At 37.5% G+C, this 16,875-nt stretch overlaps 2 protein-coding genes, 1 long non-coding RNA gene and 1 other non-coding gene across 5 annotated transcripts; 2 read left to right on the top strand and 2 right to left on the bottom strand.

The window, feature by feature from the left end:
* Nucleotides 1-334: 334 nt before the first annotated feature.
* On the top strand, nucleotides 335-1,569 carry LOC112165553 (aspartic proteinase CDR1). The gene is made up of 2 exons (XM_024302108.1): nucleotides 335-1,196; nucleotides 1,403-1,569. The coding sequence occupies exons 1-2, from the start codon at nucleotides 335-337 to the stop codon at nucleotides 1,567-1,569; spliced, it is 1,029 nt and encodes a 342-aa protein (XP_024157876.1).
* LOC112188157 (pentatricopeptide repeat-containing protein At1g11900) lies at nucleotides 1,445-8,423 on the bottom strand. Of its 2 annotated transcripts, XM_040517750.1 has the most exons (6): nucleotides 7,298-8,423; nucleotides 6,489-6,887; nucleotides 5,938-6,062; nucleotides 5,307-5,397; nucleotides 2,354-4,473; nucleotides 1,447-2,261 (listed from the first exon to the last, which is right to left on the bottom strand). In XM_040517750.1, the coding sequence occupies exon 1, from the start codon at nucleotides 8,347-8,349 to the stop codon at nucleotides 7,303-7,305; it is 1,047 nt and encodes a 348-aa protein (XP_040373684.1). In that variant the 5' UTR covers nucleotides 8,350-8,423; the 3' UTR covers nucleotides 1,447-2,261; nucleotides 2,354-4,473; nucleotides 5,307-5,397; nucleotides 5,938-6,062; nucleotides 6,489-6,887; nucleotides 7,298-7,302. The 2 variants fall into 2 exon arrangements, with proteins under 2 accessions (XP_024183018.1, XP_040373684.1); XM_024327250.2 differs by lacking the exons at nucleotides 5,938-6,062; nucleotides 6,489-6,887 and having other exon boundaries at nucleotides 1,445-2,261.
* A 2,957-nt stretch (nucleotides 8,424-11,380) lies between these two features.
* Nucleotides 11,381-13,299, bottom strand: LOC112185452. Its single transcript, XR_002930286.2, has 2 exons — nucleotides 13,075-13,299; nucleotides 11,381-12,292 (listed from the first exon to the last, which is right to left on the bottom strand). It is a non-coding gene; the product is annotated as an uncharacterized LOC112185452 (long non-coding RNA).
* A 2,274-nt stretch (nucleotides 13,300-15,573) lies between these two features.
* Nucleotides 15,574-16,728, top strand: LOC112165550. The gene is made up of 3 exons (XR_005809351.1): nucleotides 15,574-15,597; nucleotides 16,487-16,534; nucleotides 16,617-16,728. It is a non-coding gene; the product is annotated as an uncharacterized LOC112165550 (transcript).
* The last annotated feature ends 147 nt before the right edge of the window (nucleotides 16,729-16,875 follow it).

The raw sequence follows: 16,875 nt of genomic DNA, 5'->3' as shown, positions 1-16,875 counted from the left end.
AATCTCGATGCTTGATCCACTATTGCGACTAGGTCACGAAGGATACTATCATCAACTCCATTTTCCCAATCGTTGAACAATAAACAGGACTTGAAAGAGCACACATGTTACAATGATATTGTAATTTACTTTCTAATAATTACTAAGGATCTGGACAATCAATGAAAGCACCTTATGAAATCTAGCCATCACAAATCCCAATCAAAGATGTTCCAAAAGAAGCTTAAGAAAGATTAATTTCTTCTCTCTTTTCGCTTTGAAATTCACTCTCTTTACTCGGGCCAGATTTATTTTCGTGTCTTTTCCATACAATCGATTTTCTCAACCATAGATCATGGTTGCGATTTTGAATAATCATTCTCTCCCCATTGCAATGGCATTAGCATTATCTGTTACCTATTTGTTGCATTTCTCTCTAGTACAAGCTGAACATAAGGGCGGCTTCAGCGTGAAGCTCATTCACCGCAACTCTCCGTTGTCTCCTTTCTACAATCCTTCAGAAACACCTTCGCAACGCGTGACAAATGCTTTGCAACGTTCCATCAACCGTGTCAATCTCTTCGGATCAACTAATTTGTTACCTTCATTAAACGATCCTGAATCTACAATAGTATCAGACAAGGGCGAGTACCTCATGAAAATATCAATTGGCACTCCTCCCGTAGAAATCTCAGGAGTTGCAGATACAGCTAGTGATCTTACATGGATTCAATGCGTGCCTTGCAGCAGCTGTTACAAGCAAAAATCTCCGCTCTTTGATCCGAAGAATTCCAATACTTACAAAGTGGTTTCTTGCCCCTCAAGTCAATGTCAATCTGTAAGTGGAACCTTTTGCTCAGAAGATACCTGTCACTACAAAAGGTTCTATAGGGATAGATCCTACAGCAATGGAATTGTCTCAACAGAGACGATCACTTTCAACTCCACTAGCTTAGGTCAAACAGTTTCACTCCCACAGATTATAATTGGTTGTGGGCACAATAACAGTGGACTTTTTAATGAAGATGGATCAGGCGTGATTGGACTTGGACGTGGATCAATGTCCCTTATCTCCCAAATGGATTCTTCAATTGATGGGAAATTCTCCTACTGCCTTGTTCCAGCTTTTTCACCACTCAACTCTTCAAGCAAAATGAGCTTTGGTAATAATGCTGTGGTTTCTGGTGCCATGGTGGTTTCTACCCCATTACTTTCAGGTATGGTATACGTATAAAACGTTGACAGTAACTTCGAACTTTTTGTTTAGCAAATACCAATATTTGATACATCATTTCGATATATTTGTGTACATATACTAAACATTTAACTTAACATACCCCTAAGCCTAGAAATCCAGGCTGGTAACACTTTTGATATTTGTCGACAGCTCTATTAATATTATTATTTAACACCTTGGCTTCAGGAGACCTAAAATCTTTCTATTTCGTAAAGCTGGAAGCAATGAGTGTGGGACGCAAGAAATTGCAATACAACAGTACACTGATGCCAATAGCTCCAGGAAGGGGAAATATCATAGTTGATTCTGGGACTACACTAACAATGTTACCAAAGGACTTTTACAATGAGTAAGGCCATAAGATCAAAACGAGTAAGACTCGCTAGCCGCTACTTAGGCCTTTGCTACAAGACCAAATCGGCTATCAAAGCTCCCATAATTACTGCACATTTCACCGGTGCGGCTGTTAAGTTGAAAGCTTCGAACACTTTCATAAGAGTGTCAATGGATGTTGTCTGCTTCGCTTTCAGACCCATCACTCAAGGTAATGCCATCTTTGGCAGTATGGCACAAATGAATTTCTTGATAGGCTATGACCTCAAGAAAGAGTCCATCTCTTTTAAGCCAACTGATTGCAGTAAAAATTAATTGAGTGGCATAATGTAATAAAAGGCATAGTGCTTTTTTCTTCTTTGAAAGAAGGCATTGTTTAATTTAAGAATGACGTCTAGTTTTTCATTAATCACTAACCAACCAAAAGCTGAATTTTGTTCTCCGAAGTGGAAACTAGTCGCTTATTTATCTCATCGCATGACCAAAAAAAGTGATCAGAAAAATTGACACAGCATGTAATATGTGCAAGAGGAAGAACAGCAGCAGACTTAAGACTTCACCTATCCACCTTGCTCTCGAGCAATGGAAGCCGAGAGAATTCCAAGTCATGACTTAAGACTGTCAATGCAGATTCACAATCTGAGAATATTCTTGTGACAGGAGGGCTCACCAGCAACTGAGTCAGATGTCCAACAGCAAGAGCAGCATGTGTCTATGATTCCTCAAGTTCCACAAGAACTGCAATAAGTGCAAACCAAAAAAAAAAAAAAACAGAGATGCCTTATTACAAATTCATGGTCATACCTTGTGAAACTGCAGCATCATGGTGCACCCTGTATTCTATAATAAGAAGAATTTCAACTTCTCACACACCTATTTGGTCACAAGCTGCATTTTTTACGTTATGTGTCATCTTTTTGTGTTGTTTTATTTATAACTTTGAATACATTTTAATATCAAGAAAAAGAACTAGTGGCAAGCAAATTAAGGATAATATAAGGTTTTATTGTAGAAAGACAGATTAATTTGGTCAGTTTACCAATACTACAGTATGGTCGAATGGTAAAATTTCTCTTTGCCAAGGAGAAGATGCAGGTTCAATTCCCGCTATCTGCCCATCCCACCTTTGCCTGCCCAAAACCTCCCTACCCCCTTTGCACACACACATGGAGAAAAGGTTATCAGGAACTGGTGACATGTTGGGGGAGCAAGAAAGAGCAAGGAGGATAAAATTCAATAGATCCTCTTCTATTGTGCAATTGAAGAACATATATGGGAGGACGGATTTGAAGGAAGACTAGATCTTCCTTGTTTAATGAGAATACATGGTAGGGAAAGAAATCCAGAAATGGTCCACAAAATCGTTCCCACCGACTTTACCTGCATCATTATAGGAAATGCTTTCACAGGTTAAAAGGAGAAGTACCAGTCCTACTTTTCCTTCCATTTCCTACAAGTCTACAACCTACTCCCAAACAACATCAAAATGGCATAACTCCCCTTTCTATCGTTCAGTTTTCTATTATTTTGTTGGTACACAAACTGCTTACTATAAGAAACACCAGTGAGTTAACCCAAGCCAAGTCTATGCCATTTGGTTGATTAACTGCTACAGCATTCCCATATGACAGCAAGAAGAGGCATTAACATGAAAAGATGGGAGAGAGGAGACACAGCATGAAACATTGAAGATCAATATTACGAGTTAAGACAAAAGGGCAGTGATGAAAGGAATCAAACCCCATGAAACCTCTGTAGATATCTGACAGGAACAATGTTCAAGTTGACAAAAATAGGCCCCCAGAAACAGGAAAAAAAATAGTTACTTTTTCCAAAAGCTGCATCTTCATGCAAAAAGTGACATGTGCAAACAACTTTCAACTAGTTTCACCCCTGACTCCTTCCAACTAAAGTCCCTTATGCTTAGAGCCTACCTAACACCAACCAGGCATCATTAGGTCAACGTGCCTATGCTCAATACAATAAATAAACGCTTTAATTCATCTGAAACACGGTAGTAGAAAACTATAGAACTACGGAAAGACTTCACTCATATAGCAAAGAGTTTAGAAATATAGAAGCATCAAATGATTTATTGATATTGAGTTTCCTGAGTGTCAGTGTAGAGGGAGGGTTGGGAATTGGGTAAGGACTAGCCTAGGTCAGGGGTTCGATTCCCCTCCAATATAACCAAATAAATAAATAAAAAGGTTCTGGCTTTGTATCGTAAACCACTAAAATATACCAGTGGTGGCATAAGGACTAGGAAAGGGTCATTCATACTTTAGCTTCAGTCTAATAAACCTCAAAATGTGCTATGAGGAAATGTATTGACATCTGATTTGATTATCAATGAGATACCTTCAAAAGCATCTTATATGCCTCCAACAAGGGAATGGCAGCTGGCCCGAACCCAGGGAGCTGGGGTACCTCCATCATGTGTGTCCAGGGATGAATTTCCTATGAAATGACATTTCAAGGTTGCAAATAAAACTATGTCCCTCATACACATGCACACAGAAAAAACTCAATAACAATATATAGTATGGATGGCATCAAAATTAATGATAGCATTCGACCAGAGTAGCTAAAAGATGAAATTTTCAACTAGCATGGAGCGCACAGAAGCAAATTCAATTTTGTCATACATACAATATGAATATGGAGTCCACTAAAAAGTATAAAATTCACCATCATGAAAAAAAATATACATTTCTAAGTAACTATACCATAATCCTTCATTTGGTACAGTATATAGTAAGAGATAACAAGAAAAACAATAACAGCTGAATGTCAAAAAAGGCAATATATTAAGGAAAAGCAGGTCAGACCTTGGTGTAAATCATATTGAATGATCTTGCAGTTTCTAGAAAAGATTCCAAATGTGAACGCAATATGGATTCTACCTCTGCATACTCCTCATGCTATATGCAAAAGGGAGAAATTATAATCACAATGAGAAAAAGAAAATATTAACGCAACTAGAGGAACTATAATACATAAGATTTACAGTAACAACCCAAAATTACAGAAGCATTTGTCACCAAATAAATAATCGACTTAAGGCATTTGGAAAATAAAGAAATACTCAAAATGAATATAAGTGGCAATCAAAGAATGTTAAAACTAATACTAAGAAATATAAATTTATCTTGTGGCACAATTTGAAATTTGTGGGGACATTTCTAAGCATCTCTTCCTGTAATGCAGCATAGCTCAAGTGAAGGTCAAAAGGGAATGGACAGGTCACAAGGTGGTGCTTTTAGGTGTCAGAGGGAATTGGAGAGATCGAGTACTCTTGGGAACACTCAGAATCTATGGTTGAAGGTAGTGACAGTAGAGTAGCTCATGCTTACACGAAACAAGAAGAGGAGTAGTATTGTTTTAAAATCAGGATGAATTTATCTGTGCTTTATATTGAATAGTTTAGTTGAAGAAATCTGATATATGACTGGCATAGCTAGAGCATAAACTGGACCTTATTTTCTTCTCTCTTTGTGAAAACAAAATTGTCGTGGAGAAACTAAACCAGAACAGACTACAGAGCAATGGGCAAGATGCCCACTGGATTAATTAACTAAGGAAAGCTATTTAAAGAAGCAAACTAAATAAGCAACAACTTCAACTACCACAATAATTACAGAATAACACTAACAAACAGCAGCACTACAATTTGAAAATAAGCAAACAGTGGAAAACCGTAGGATGGTTACTGGTTCGAAAGCAAGAAGATATATGTAAGGAAAAAGAAACAAACCTTTGATGCCAAATCATCAACCTGTTGTTGAAGACTTGAGAGTATCTTTGATTGTTCTGTAAGCCTTTGTTCCAGCTCAGAAACATCATGCCTACAAATGAACTTTCATTAGACAATCAGAACGTTACTATATCCCAAATTAAGTCGGTTATCCTAACTACGTCGGTTTGGGTTTTACTTTGGATTTTCATATCAGAAACGGTTTAATAATAAATTGATGTATTGGACTGGGTTTGTTCCTTCTGATGCTACAAAAACAATGACCAATGTAAGTCATCCTGAGATCATTGACTGATTGATTTCCTAATGGCTAATTAATAATACGTCTGTGTGACATCTTTACAGATTAGAAAATGCACTGAATCATCTTAATTTACTAGAATATATGTTTGACAACATCCTGTAATAGTCAATACCTCCAACTGATTAGCACACTTCCTTACCACTGTAGTAGTTGATAGAAGTATTAAGTTAATAAGAGTCTTACTCTAGGATTCCTCAAACCTAGAGAACTAAAGGCATATCCATGGAGTTAAAGCAGATTATAAGGTTTCAGGTTTTTTTATATAGTCATAAACACTTTCAGCGAAGAAATCAATGTTTTTACTTTTAGGAAAATAGAAACTCTTACAATGGATATATAGACTGAATCTGAACATCAGCGAGAAACAATTTGCACTATTCCAAAAATATTTGTGCTTGTTTCTCCGCATGGAATCAAGTAGTTGTATATCCTTTGCTACCTGCTCATCGATACTGCAGAAATCACAGTGCATTCAAGATCTCAGGCCAAATTACAAAGTTCCCAATAACACACAAGTGGTTCAGATACTTACCAAATTGACAAAATAATTAGGAACTCCTCATTAAATTCAGTGTTTTTTATGATCAATTGTCCAAGATGACTAGGTACTAAAATGTTTCATACTTGAAACCATTATTAATGTTCATTGAAGAATGAAATGAATACATCTTATTCTTCTAAACAGCAAGAGAGGTTAAAAAAAAAAAAAAAAAAGCCTTCTCCATCATTTCACAGCAGAGAAAGCCAAGTCTAAAACTCCACCTTACAAACCCATCAACAGAAACAAAAAAGCATACTTACTCCATAACAAGAGTTATGGCTTCCTAATACTAAACAGAACCAAAATTACCAATTGAAATGCCGGGTTTGGTACTTACCAAATCCTCCATGCTCCCACTTATTCTTCTTCATCATCCTCCTCTTTTGCAAAACTCAATTCCTGGCAGACCTCGTTACTGTTGCTAAAATACTTCCTCATCTCAATCAATTCCACCACCCTTTTGGCCAGCCCTGACCCCCTCGGCGTGTCATCAACACATGAAATGGTCCTAATCTTCGGCAGCACATCACCCATTTCAGCAACACCGTCCCCCTCCAAACCATGGAACATCACCACCTCACTAGGAATCTCCCACCTCTTCTTCATCCTACTCTCCAGTCCAACACTCCTTGAGCCCTCCCTCCCAATGCCACGTGGCTTCCCCACCAATGACACACGCTTCCTCTTCCTTATCATCATCCGGCAGTTGAGAGGGACTCAAGTCGCATTTGAGATGCTGGGATATCAACCATAACTTTGTTTCCATCATTTTGCCTTTCAATGTAGGAAGAGCAATACAGACTTGTTTTCATTTCTTATTTACAGTTTCAAACTTGTAATGACGATTGAAATGATCATTCTTTTCATACAACTTTAGTGCAAGCAACTCGCTTTTTTTTTTTTTTTTCCACTTGACGATCTGATGTATGCATTTTCCTAGGCAATTCACCTTCAAGCTTGTTTTATATGTGTCAACTCTTATTGCAGACAGAACAAAGGATCAAAATGACATGTAAAAGTGTTTAAACAATGTCTTCACAAGCATCATATTGAAGATGAACACAGAAACTGAGTAGCAGATTTCAAGTACTACAATACTAAACAGATAGCAAGAGACCTATAAACTCCAAATCAAAATACACTCACCTATTCTACTCGCATTTATTCGATTTACGACTAGCACGAAGACTTGAAGCACACGAATTCATCTCCTCCATAAAACTCGCCGCCATCTCGACCTTCCCCATCTTCTTCAAATTACTAATCACTGCTCTATAAAGATACAACGAAGGCCAAATCCGCCTCTCCTTCATCTCACCAAACAACTTCAACGACTCCTCAATGTCTCCTGACCTCCCCAACCCATCAATGACTGCAGTGTAAGTAAGCAAATCAGGCTGAACACCCATTTCACACATTTCCTTGAAATACAACAAGCACATATCAACTTCCCCAAACTTCCTCACATGGTTTATCACTGTATTGTAAGAAACCAAATCCGGGTCAATCCCAGCTTCCTTCATTTCCCCAAACACCCCCAGCATCTCACCTGTCCGACCCGCCCGGCCCAATATCTCAAGAACAGTGTTGTATGTGTACATATCCGGAGTAAAGTTTCGATCTTTCACCTGGGTGAAGATCAGAATCGCATTATCGGTCTCTTTGCATTGACCCAATGCAAAGAGAAGCCTGTTTATTACTGTCATGCTCGGTTGGGTCAATTCCAATACTTGCTCGGTAAAACTGAGCAGCTCCACAACACAATCATCTGCTCTTGCAAAGGCTTTGGCTACAGTGAGATAGCAATCTGAGTTTAAAGGTTGGATTTTGGAAGCAATTGCGAGCTTGAAGATTTGGGTTACGAGGTAAAGATGGTTTCTTTGGGCGGCTGAGATCAAAACGCGGTTGAAAGATTTGGGGGTTAGGAAGATGCGTTTGTTGTGTAGGGATTGGAGTAATGTAGGGGCGTTTTCAATGGTGGAGAGAATTTGGGTCACTAGTGTTTGTTGTTGTGATTCGGAAGAGGGGTGAGTGTGGTTGATGGATGAAGTTACGGTGGTGAAGGATGGCCGGTTGTTCGGGTCGGGAAGTGGTGGAGATTTCTGAATCCGAATCGGAAACGGGTCGGGACCCAGAGGGGGTTTGAATAGCTCTGCTGCTCTGTGGCATCGGAAATGCCTTGAGGAAGCGGATAGCATTATCTGGGTTCAGAGATGACTGGCATTTGGGGTTTTAGGAGTGCAGTGAAGGTGTCGAGGGTTTAAACAACGAAGGCGATGCATTCCCAAAAAAAAAAAAAACAAGGAAGGCGATGTCATTACTTACCACTCTGTTGTCGTTACCGGTACCACTTCGTAGTTTGTAACTTTGTACCATTGTAATGGGTCATTTTCAGGAAATTACATACACGAGAGCATAAAATTTCCGAAACAATATACTGTCATGCCTATTCGGCCTAAACAGAAGAGAATCCCTTACAAATAAAGTCCATTAAAAACTACACTGTACACTTACTGCTCAAGAATTAGAAAACATGAAAAACATAAGAAACTCCTAACCAGATAGGACACGGCCGGTTCTTGTATCTGCATGGCCCTCGTCAAGGCACACAATTGTGGTATGAGAAATTATATAATTTGCGGTGATAATTTGTTAGGAAAATTAGGAGGCTTTCATCTGATCAAGCCCTTCATAGAAGACCAAGCCCAAATCCAAAAGACAAAATGGGAACATAGATTAGGCCTAAAGCCCAATGGCTCAAGGCCTAAATCTTCACGCCCTGTTACTTGGGTTGGTCACCTGCCAATTTTCTAGCCGCCATGTCCTTCTTGTCCAACCTTTGGCGATCCAATATCCAAATCCCAAACCCCTTTGAACCAATGGAGATGAAATCAGCTGTCCCAATTCTGTACCCTCAGCATGATAACAAAAGATTAAGAAAATATTTTTTTAATCTCTATGCACCAATCATGTTGAGAGAACAGAATTTGGATAGAATAATGGGGACAGCTGATTTCATCCCGAACCAACGAAAGTCTAAATTCTTTTGTTTGATCAATGCGATACAATTACAGCACAAGGCTAATATTGGTCGGTCTTTATCAAATGCTCTCTCTTTAGAACCATGATCTTTCTTGAGAGGCTGCTTTTGTTCTTTTGTATGATAGACTACACAAGTTGGCCACTTCCACCACTTTTCTTTGTTTTTTTTTTTTTTTTGGAATATACTTTTCTTGGTAATTTTGTCTTAGTCTTTTTCTTTATAAAAAATAAAATAAAAACTTGTCCAATTTTTTTTTTTTTTTTATAAATGTTATTTGATAGGCTTAGAATTAGTCGAAGGGGTGAGAGGAGTTGGGAATTGGGTTAGATTCCCCTCCAATATAACAAAAAAAATTTCTTATCTGATGACATGCTCATAAATTTAGGATAACAAAAAAGGACATTTAACAATCTTAACATTATTTGGTCTTGTATCATTAATTTTCTATTTGATGACATGCTAATAAATTGGGGATAAAAAAGGACATTTAATTCTCAAATAAAGTCCAATATCATTTGGAATACTAACATTAATTTTCCATTTATATGTGAAAGATCTTGAGTTCAATTCACAGACAAGTATTATTATATATCCAAGTAGGTATTATATATCTTCAGGTGTTATGTGAGAAAGAAAAAAAAAATTAGAAACATATTTAACAGCTCCCACCACGTGTTTTGAAAAAACAAAACATAAAGAAAGATTCCTATTTCCTTTTTCTCTCTCTTCAACAACATAAAGAAACATATACCTTGCTTTGTTTTCAGTCACAAGTTGTTTGGTTGTTTGCTTGATCGATTTGTTATTTATTGTTACACATGTGGCAACTATAATTGGTACTGCACACAATTGGACACACAAGCTGCAACTGTTGAAAGATCCCCTGATCCAGTGGATTAGACTGTGAGTATATTATTTGGTCTCATTTTCGTTTTCTTCTTGCTTGTTTTGAAGCATTAATTAATTTGCTCCCTTTTTATACATAATTAATTGACAGATATCCTGAGAGCATGGCAGCCACGGTAGTCCCCAGTGTAATGGTTAATATTAAAGCTCTTAACCAAGATAACTACGACTACTGGTTCTTTCGGGTGAAAACGTACTTGATGGCTGAAGGTTTGTGGGATGTTGTCGATGGAACAAATATACCTCCAAAAGTAGAAGACCCTGAATTCATGGCTTGGCAGAAAATTAATGCCAGAGCCTTGCAAGCTATCATCATATTTTGCGGGGAGGATGCTGAGTCCTTTATTAAATACATCACGATGGCGAAAGATGCCTGGAATATTTTGGTAAAACAGTTCAAGCCTCCTGAAATTTTAGAAACTCCAGGTAGACATACATCTCTCCTGATCAATCAATATAATGGGAAAGTTGCACAATAAGTTGGCATATCAAATATCACATATTATATATATATATATATATATATATATATATATATATATATATATATATATATACGGGCGGGTTCTAGAGAGGACGTCCGCACTTTCGCTAAAGTGCGGACGGCGCTGCTGCAGCAGCTTTCAGGCAGCGACGGGGCGGCGAGCCTTGCCGGACGGAGGCCACGGGTCGGACGAACCGGTCTACAGTCGGTGGAGTCGCCGGCGACGTGGTTGCAGCGCTGTCTAGAAACCTGCAGTTGCAGGTGAGGTCGTTGCCCAGAAACCTGCAACCTTGACCTCCTCCGACCTCGATCGTTGCCCAGAAGCGTTCTGGCATACCTCTGGCCTCCGTCCGGCAAGGCTCGCCGCCCCGTCGCTGCCTGAAAGCTCACTACAAGGGAAAACCCCTTTAGAGACAAAACTGTTTTGTCACCAATTCATGCAATTTTGTCACTATCCAATATGGGTGACGAAATGATTTCGTCGCTAATTTTGTCTCCAAAACAGCGTGACAGATTCTTATCAGTGACAACAGGTAAATTTTGTCACCCAATCATAAGGGCGACAAAATCCATTTTGTCCCCTATACTCCTGCATTTTGTCACCTAATATCTTTCACAGTTGCCGGGAAATTCCAAATGGCGGGTAAACTAGATTAAGGGTGACAAACAGAATTCGTCACCCATATTTGGAGCCAAGCAATTTTTTTATTCCATTTAGTTTCGTATATTTAATTAATAGATAATATTGCTGATTTTTATCACTTTATTTGATATAATAAACAATCTTGAAATGAACTAATAGTCAGATTGAAACACTCACTTTAATTCCAATAAAAGAATAACAATGTAGCATTAATCAACTCTTATCCAGCTTCAAAGTATTCTTTAACAAAGACTAAAATGATACTAAGGTGGCATATAGAAAAACAACAGCTCCTAATACATAATCTACGTTCTCATCTTCATGTTCTTCCTCATCTGTATCCCGAGTTCCCGACGCATATCACCATCGCCCAAACAGTGAATGATTCTGCTCTTCATTACGTCGATCTCAACCTCATTTGTCAAGATATCTACCTGCATAGGGACAGGAACTTCAAGCTATCTCATCAACATAAACATTTGGAATGCAAAAAATTAGGTGGACCAAGTATAGGTGCTAGCGGTAAGTTACAAGAACGTATCAAAAACCAAGTAACAGAGCTATTCGACACACAATTATTTGGACATAAATATGGTCTGAATAATTTACCACTTTTGATTACAGTTCATTTAGTTCTTCATTTAAGAGACTAATCTTTCGTTCTAATCGAAGCTTGAAAAGCCTTGTATCAGAGATTAACGCAAGAGAGATATCATTCCCCTAAAAGATCATATGGGCTCAAATTAGTTGAGCAACCAATGGAGTGAAATAAGCAGTTACAAAATAAGAATAATATTGAAATGATGTCAATAAAATATTTTAGCAACTGATGTTCAGTAATCTGAACCCAAAGGTAAAAGAGAAAGAAAAGCAACAGATCATACTAAGCCTTGAAAATTGCAACAGTAACATAAATTGACAACTTGGACTGACAGTACCAACTCAAATGGAAAAAAAGAACAAGAATGTTGCTTATCTCAAGTCACAAAAACAGACTAGTGTATGCAGGCATATAATCTCCACTTCGGCAATCTTGAAGCACTGACAAGTCTAAGTTCTTGAAGTCTGAATACATAAAGAACACCATAAAATTAGATATGTTGGCACGCTCTGTAGCATGGTGAATGACAGGATTGAGAACCTAATGAACACCAAGAACTCAAATATAATACTAAGTGAAAATGCACACGAATAAGTTTCAATAGACAAGACATGCTCAAAAGAGGCAAATATGCGTTGCAAACCTCAAGGCAAAAATGTTTCATTTTCTCTTGCACTAATGTTATGAATAAGGTTTATTGCCAATAGCAAAGGCAAAGGCATCTAAAAGAAGAGAAAATAATCTCTTTAAATTGGCTTTCGCCAAAGACCCTAGAAACTTCAAGGCCACCCTATAGTTGTCTATTTGAAACCACACTACCACCAGTCTATAACAAGTTAAAAGCATAAAGGAGTTCACAACATTTTAAGTAGATATAGATAAAAATACTACACAGAAGGTTACAAATGAAATAATATATTAGCAAGATACATTATTTATACTTGAGAAATACCACATCGCAGGGTTAACCTTAAGGGATCTTATCATCAAGTATACTTTCAAACTAAATAGTAGCTACTCCTCCAATACCATCACACAACTCCTAAACCATTACAAAAAAGCATAGAACACAAGAGAAGCTAAGAGAATGTAAGTGGACATTAGCTTCATAATATATTTTGAAGAACAAATAAGTCGATCTTGATGACATACTAAATAACAAGATATACTGATGCATCTCTTACAACTATTCCTATTCTATACCAAGAGAATCAAGACTTGTTATCAACAGGTAAGCCACACATACCTTTCCACTTGAAAGAGAGAAGTTTTTCTGGACTTATTTGGCTCTTGAATTCATTCACGGTGACTCCGGCTCTCGATTTCAATGACCAAGGAAACCATTATGAACATAAAAGTGCATTGGCAGAAGTGAACCAATTCAATCACCCCTTATAGGTCATGGCCATCCAATTAAACTAATCCCAAAATTATAATTTGAAAAAGCTAATAAACCAAGAATCAAACACATCAGGACTTCGTGAAGCCAAAAATAAAATCTAGACTATAGGGTGATGCTGATCTAATTCAACAACTAAACATCGATCCAAAATCCATTCCAAAAGTATAAAGACTCACAAACACAAACATATAAAACAGAAACCTGGTGAGGAATCCCACTTGTCTCTTTGTAATATCGTTATTCCTGAAAAGAAAAGGTAAAACCAAAATTTATATTAGATCATAAATTTTTTGCAGAATTAAAATCATAACACAATGTCAAATTGGCATGTCAGGTTTCAAATATATTTAATCGTTTTTCACCCAATATAAGAGCAGCAACGAACAGAGGTCCAAAAACTGTAACGCTTAGGGTTTACCAGCACCTACAATACTGTGGATCAAAGTAAAATTACCGGTTCAATTTAACAAATTGAAAATACCCAGCATTAAAAGTAAAAGTAAACAATAAAAGCCCTGAAATCGTTTACCCTAAAATACTTGATATGGGACTGTCTGCTGGATGGTACAGAAAGGATAGAGGAGATGATACGGAGGTGGAGGTCAGAGTCGGTGGTTGCAAGTTCGTGTGTGAAGGTTGTGCTGTGGGAAAGGGAGATCGTGAATGTGTGAACTGGAGAATGAACCCTTATTCACATCTTACCCTACTTTTCCTTAAACTACGCCGTTGAAGGAGGTTTAGATCTACTTCAAGTCCCGCTGAATTAGTTTAATTTTTCCGCCAATGCTTTTCCAAAATTTTTACCTCTTTTTTTTCTTTCACGAGGGAAAATTCCCCGCTCTTGACCGCCCAATATTCAGTGACAAAATTGGTGTGTCACCTATTTTAATTATTTTGTCTCTCAAGCATGTCGCACATGTAAGCAAGGATGACGACTTTTAGGTGACAAAATAATTTTTTTTTGATACTAATAACAAGAATTAGTGACGCAAATTTGCTTTGTCTCCTATACTTTTGTCTCTAAAGGGGTTTTCTCTTGTAGTGGCTGCTGCAGCAGCGCCGTCCTCACTTTAGCGAAAGTGCGGACGTCCTCTCTAGAACCCGCCCGTATATATATATATATATATATATATACAAAAAAAAATTGAATTGTAATGGTTAAACAAATAACCGTTTTATTTTCAGAAGAGACGCATGAAGTTGACTCGAATGACGGAGTCGTCACAATTAATGATATAGACTTGGAAGTTGCAGGGGTTGGAGGTATTATGCATGCTCACTCTTTACGTACTGTGATTTCTTGAAATTAATATTACTAGTCTTTTCTACCGAAAGTCACCTTGGCTTGCAGAACATAAACGTTTCTTTGCGGGGGTGTTGGCCCGGAATTGGGAAGCTGTAAAGGAGTTTATTGAGCAAAATCCAGGGGCAATAAGAGCAAAATTTCAAAACACCGACAAGACAGCTCTTCACTTTGCAGTCCAGTTCAAGGACGTAACCGGTGTAAAAGAATTGCTACCGTTTATGGAAAACAAAGACTTAGAAATGGTAGACCGTGATGGACATACTCCTCTTTCTATGGCTATACTAGAAAAGGATACAGATGTGATGACCGAAATTGCTAAGTGCATGGTTGAGAAGAACAAGCAACTACTCCTTCGTATTGTCGATCCTTCCACCAATACTATTCCACTCCTGATGGCTCTGACGTTGGAAAGACCAAAAATGGCTACTTATCTCTATGATACTACTCCACTTGAAAAGCTTAAGAATAGGGACCGAGCCGAGCTACTTTCCACAAGTTTGAGAGTAAAACATTTAGGTATGTGAGAGTAACATTCATATGACAAACCATTACTATTGCTAGCGGCGGTTTAAATTTATTTCTTTTCCTACGTACGATCGTGTGTTATACTGATTCCCTCTTTCACTCTACTATAGATAAATCGTGGGACTTAATACAGCGTTTTCCAAGCTTGGCTATTGCTCAAGACCACTCTGGTGAATCCCCTTTGAATGAATTGGCTAGTACGCCTGGATTATTCCTAAATACTAGGCAGCTCAGAATATGGGAACGATGGATTTATTATTGTTAGTAGTGCTGCTCTCAATCTCTCCTCTCTTCGTTTGCTGCTCACATATCCTTAATTATCACTTAGATAATTCATCTATATATATATATATACACACACACACACACTTCCAACTCAAAATTAAGTTAATGTATTGATTAGACAGTACGTGTTTTTATCTTGATAGGTATATACATACCACCCACGCCCAAACCTACCGATACCCCTGAGGTTTCTATAGATGTTCAGAAAGAAGAGAAAGATCAAGGCAATCAAAAGCATCTCATTCGCAAAGGTAAGTTACATGTATGCGTATATGATACACACACACACATATATATATGGTAATCTCATGTACATACATATGCGTGTGTGTATGGCCCTTATAGTGACAGATCTTTTTTTTTTTTTTTTTTTTCATTTTAAGGGATCGGTCATTATATCCACTTTTCGATAATATACTCACATGTAAACCATTCAGTTTTTAGGTATATATATGAGTAGGTCATTTCTACAAATTTTTAGCCAAATTGATAATCATTAAAGCATTCGTTACGGCGATTTATAATTATGAACACGAACAGTTCAGGTTGGACAGATTCGGGTTCGTCCATTGATTTAATCTAGTTTGATACTTTAACGATTATCAATTTGGCTGAAAATTTACAGAAATGATCTTACGCTAGAACCTAAAAACTGAACGGTCGAGATGCTGAAATACTATCGAAAAGTGGGTCCCACTAATTGATCCTCTTTTTTGGCCATTTTAATTATTTGACCAACTTTTTTTTATCACTTATCAACATCTCCACCGTTCAGTTGTTAGGTCTATACGAGTAGATCAATTCTGCAAATTTATAGACAAATTAATAATCGTTAAGGCATTCAAAGTTGTGATTTACCATTATAAATATAAACGGTTCAGGTTTGACAGATTTCGTTCATCCGTTGATTTAATCTAGTTTGATATCTTAACGGTCACCAATTTAACTGAAAATTTGTAGTTTGATATCATGGATTCCTAAAAAGTCAACGATCGAGACTTCGATATGTGATTGAAAGTGGGTCCCATAAAGAAATCCTTAAAATGATCCCTTAGTAGAAGGGTCATTCTTTGAAAAAAAAGCTAGCTACATATTCTTTGAAGAAATTATGCCAATATGATTGGATTAATTGCAATGCAGTTACATGTTTCTCTGGAGGACTAGTTGCCAATCTCCTTCATCTTTCTGGTATGCTACATCAAAATTATTAATAGTTATGCCACTTTGTTTTTGAAAGGTCGTTGTTAATTCTATACTCTTTTAAATATAGGAATTAATCGTATATATCAAATGAAATTGCTCCATGTCAAGACCATCGAAATTCTACGGTGCATGCATCAAGTGTTAGAAAGTGAAGATAATCTCAACTATAGACAACATAAATTGGTCCAAAAAGCATTCTTCCAAGCAGCAGAACGAGGACATGCTCCATTCATCTGTCATTTATTGAGATCTTATCCAAGGTTCCTTGCGATCACTAATGAAAATGACAAGACCGTATTTCAATTTGCTGCTGAGCATCGTCAAGA

Source organism: Rosa chinensis, chromosome 1 (genome assembly GCF_002994745.2).
Source record: "Rosa chinensis cultivar Old Blush chromosome 1, RchiOBHm-V2, whole genome shotgun sequence".
Taxonomy (NCBI): Eukaryota; Viridiplantae; Streptophyta; class Magnoliopsida; order Rosales; family Rosaceae; genus Rosa; species Rosa chinensis.
Note: the sequence above shows the minus strand (reverse complement) of the source record. Positions and strands in the feature narration are given on the sequence as shown.

Bases quoted from the DNA above. Each gene is read 5' to 3' on its own strand.
- LOC112165553 (XM_024302108.1), top strand. From the start codon at position 335: ATGGTTGCGATTTTGAATAATCATTCTCTCCCCATTGCAATGGCATTA. The intron at 1,197-1,402 runs GTATGGTATACG...CCTTGGCTTCAG, and splicing joins TTCTACCCCATTACTTTCAG to GAGACCTAAAATCTTTCTAT.
- LOC112188157 (XM_024327250.2), bottom strand. From the start codon at position 8,349: ATGCTATCCGCTTCCTCAAGGCATTTCCGATGCCACAGAGCAGCAGAG.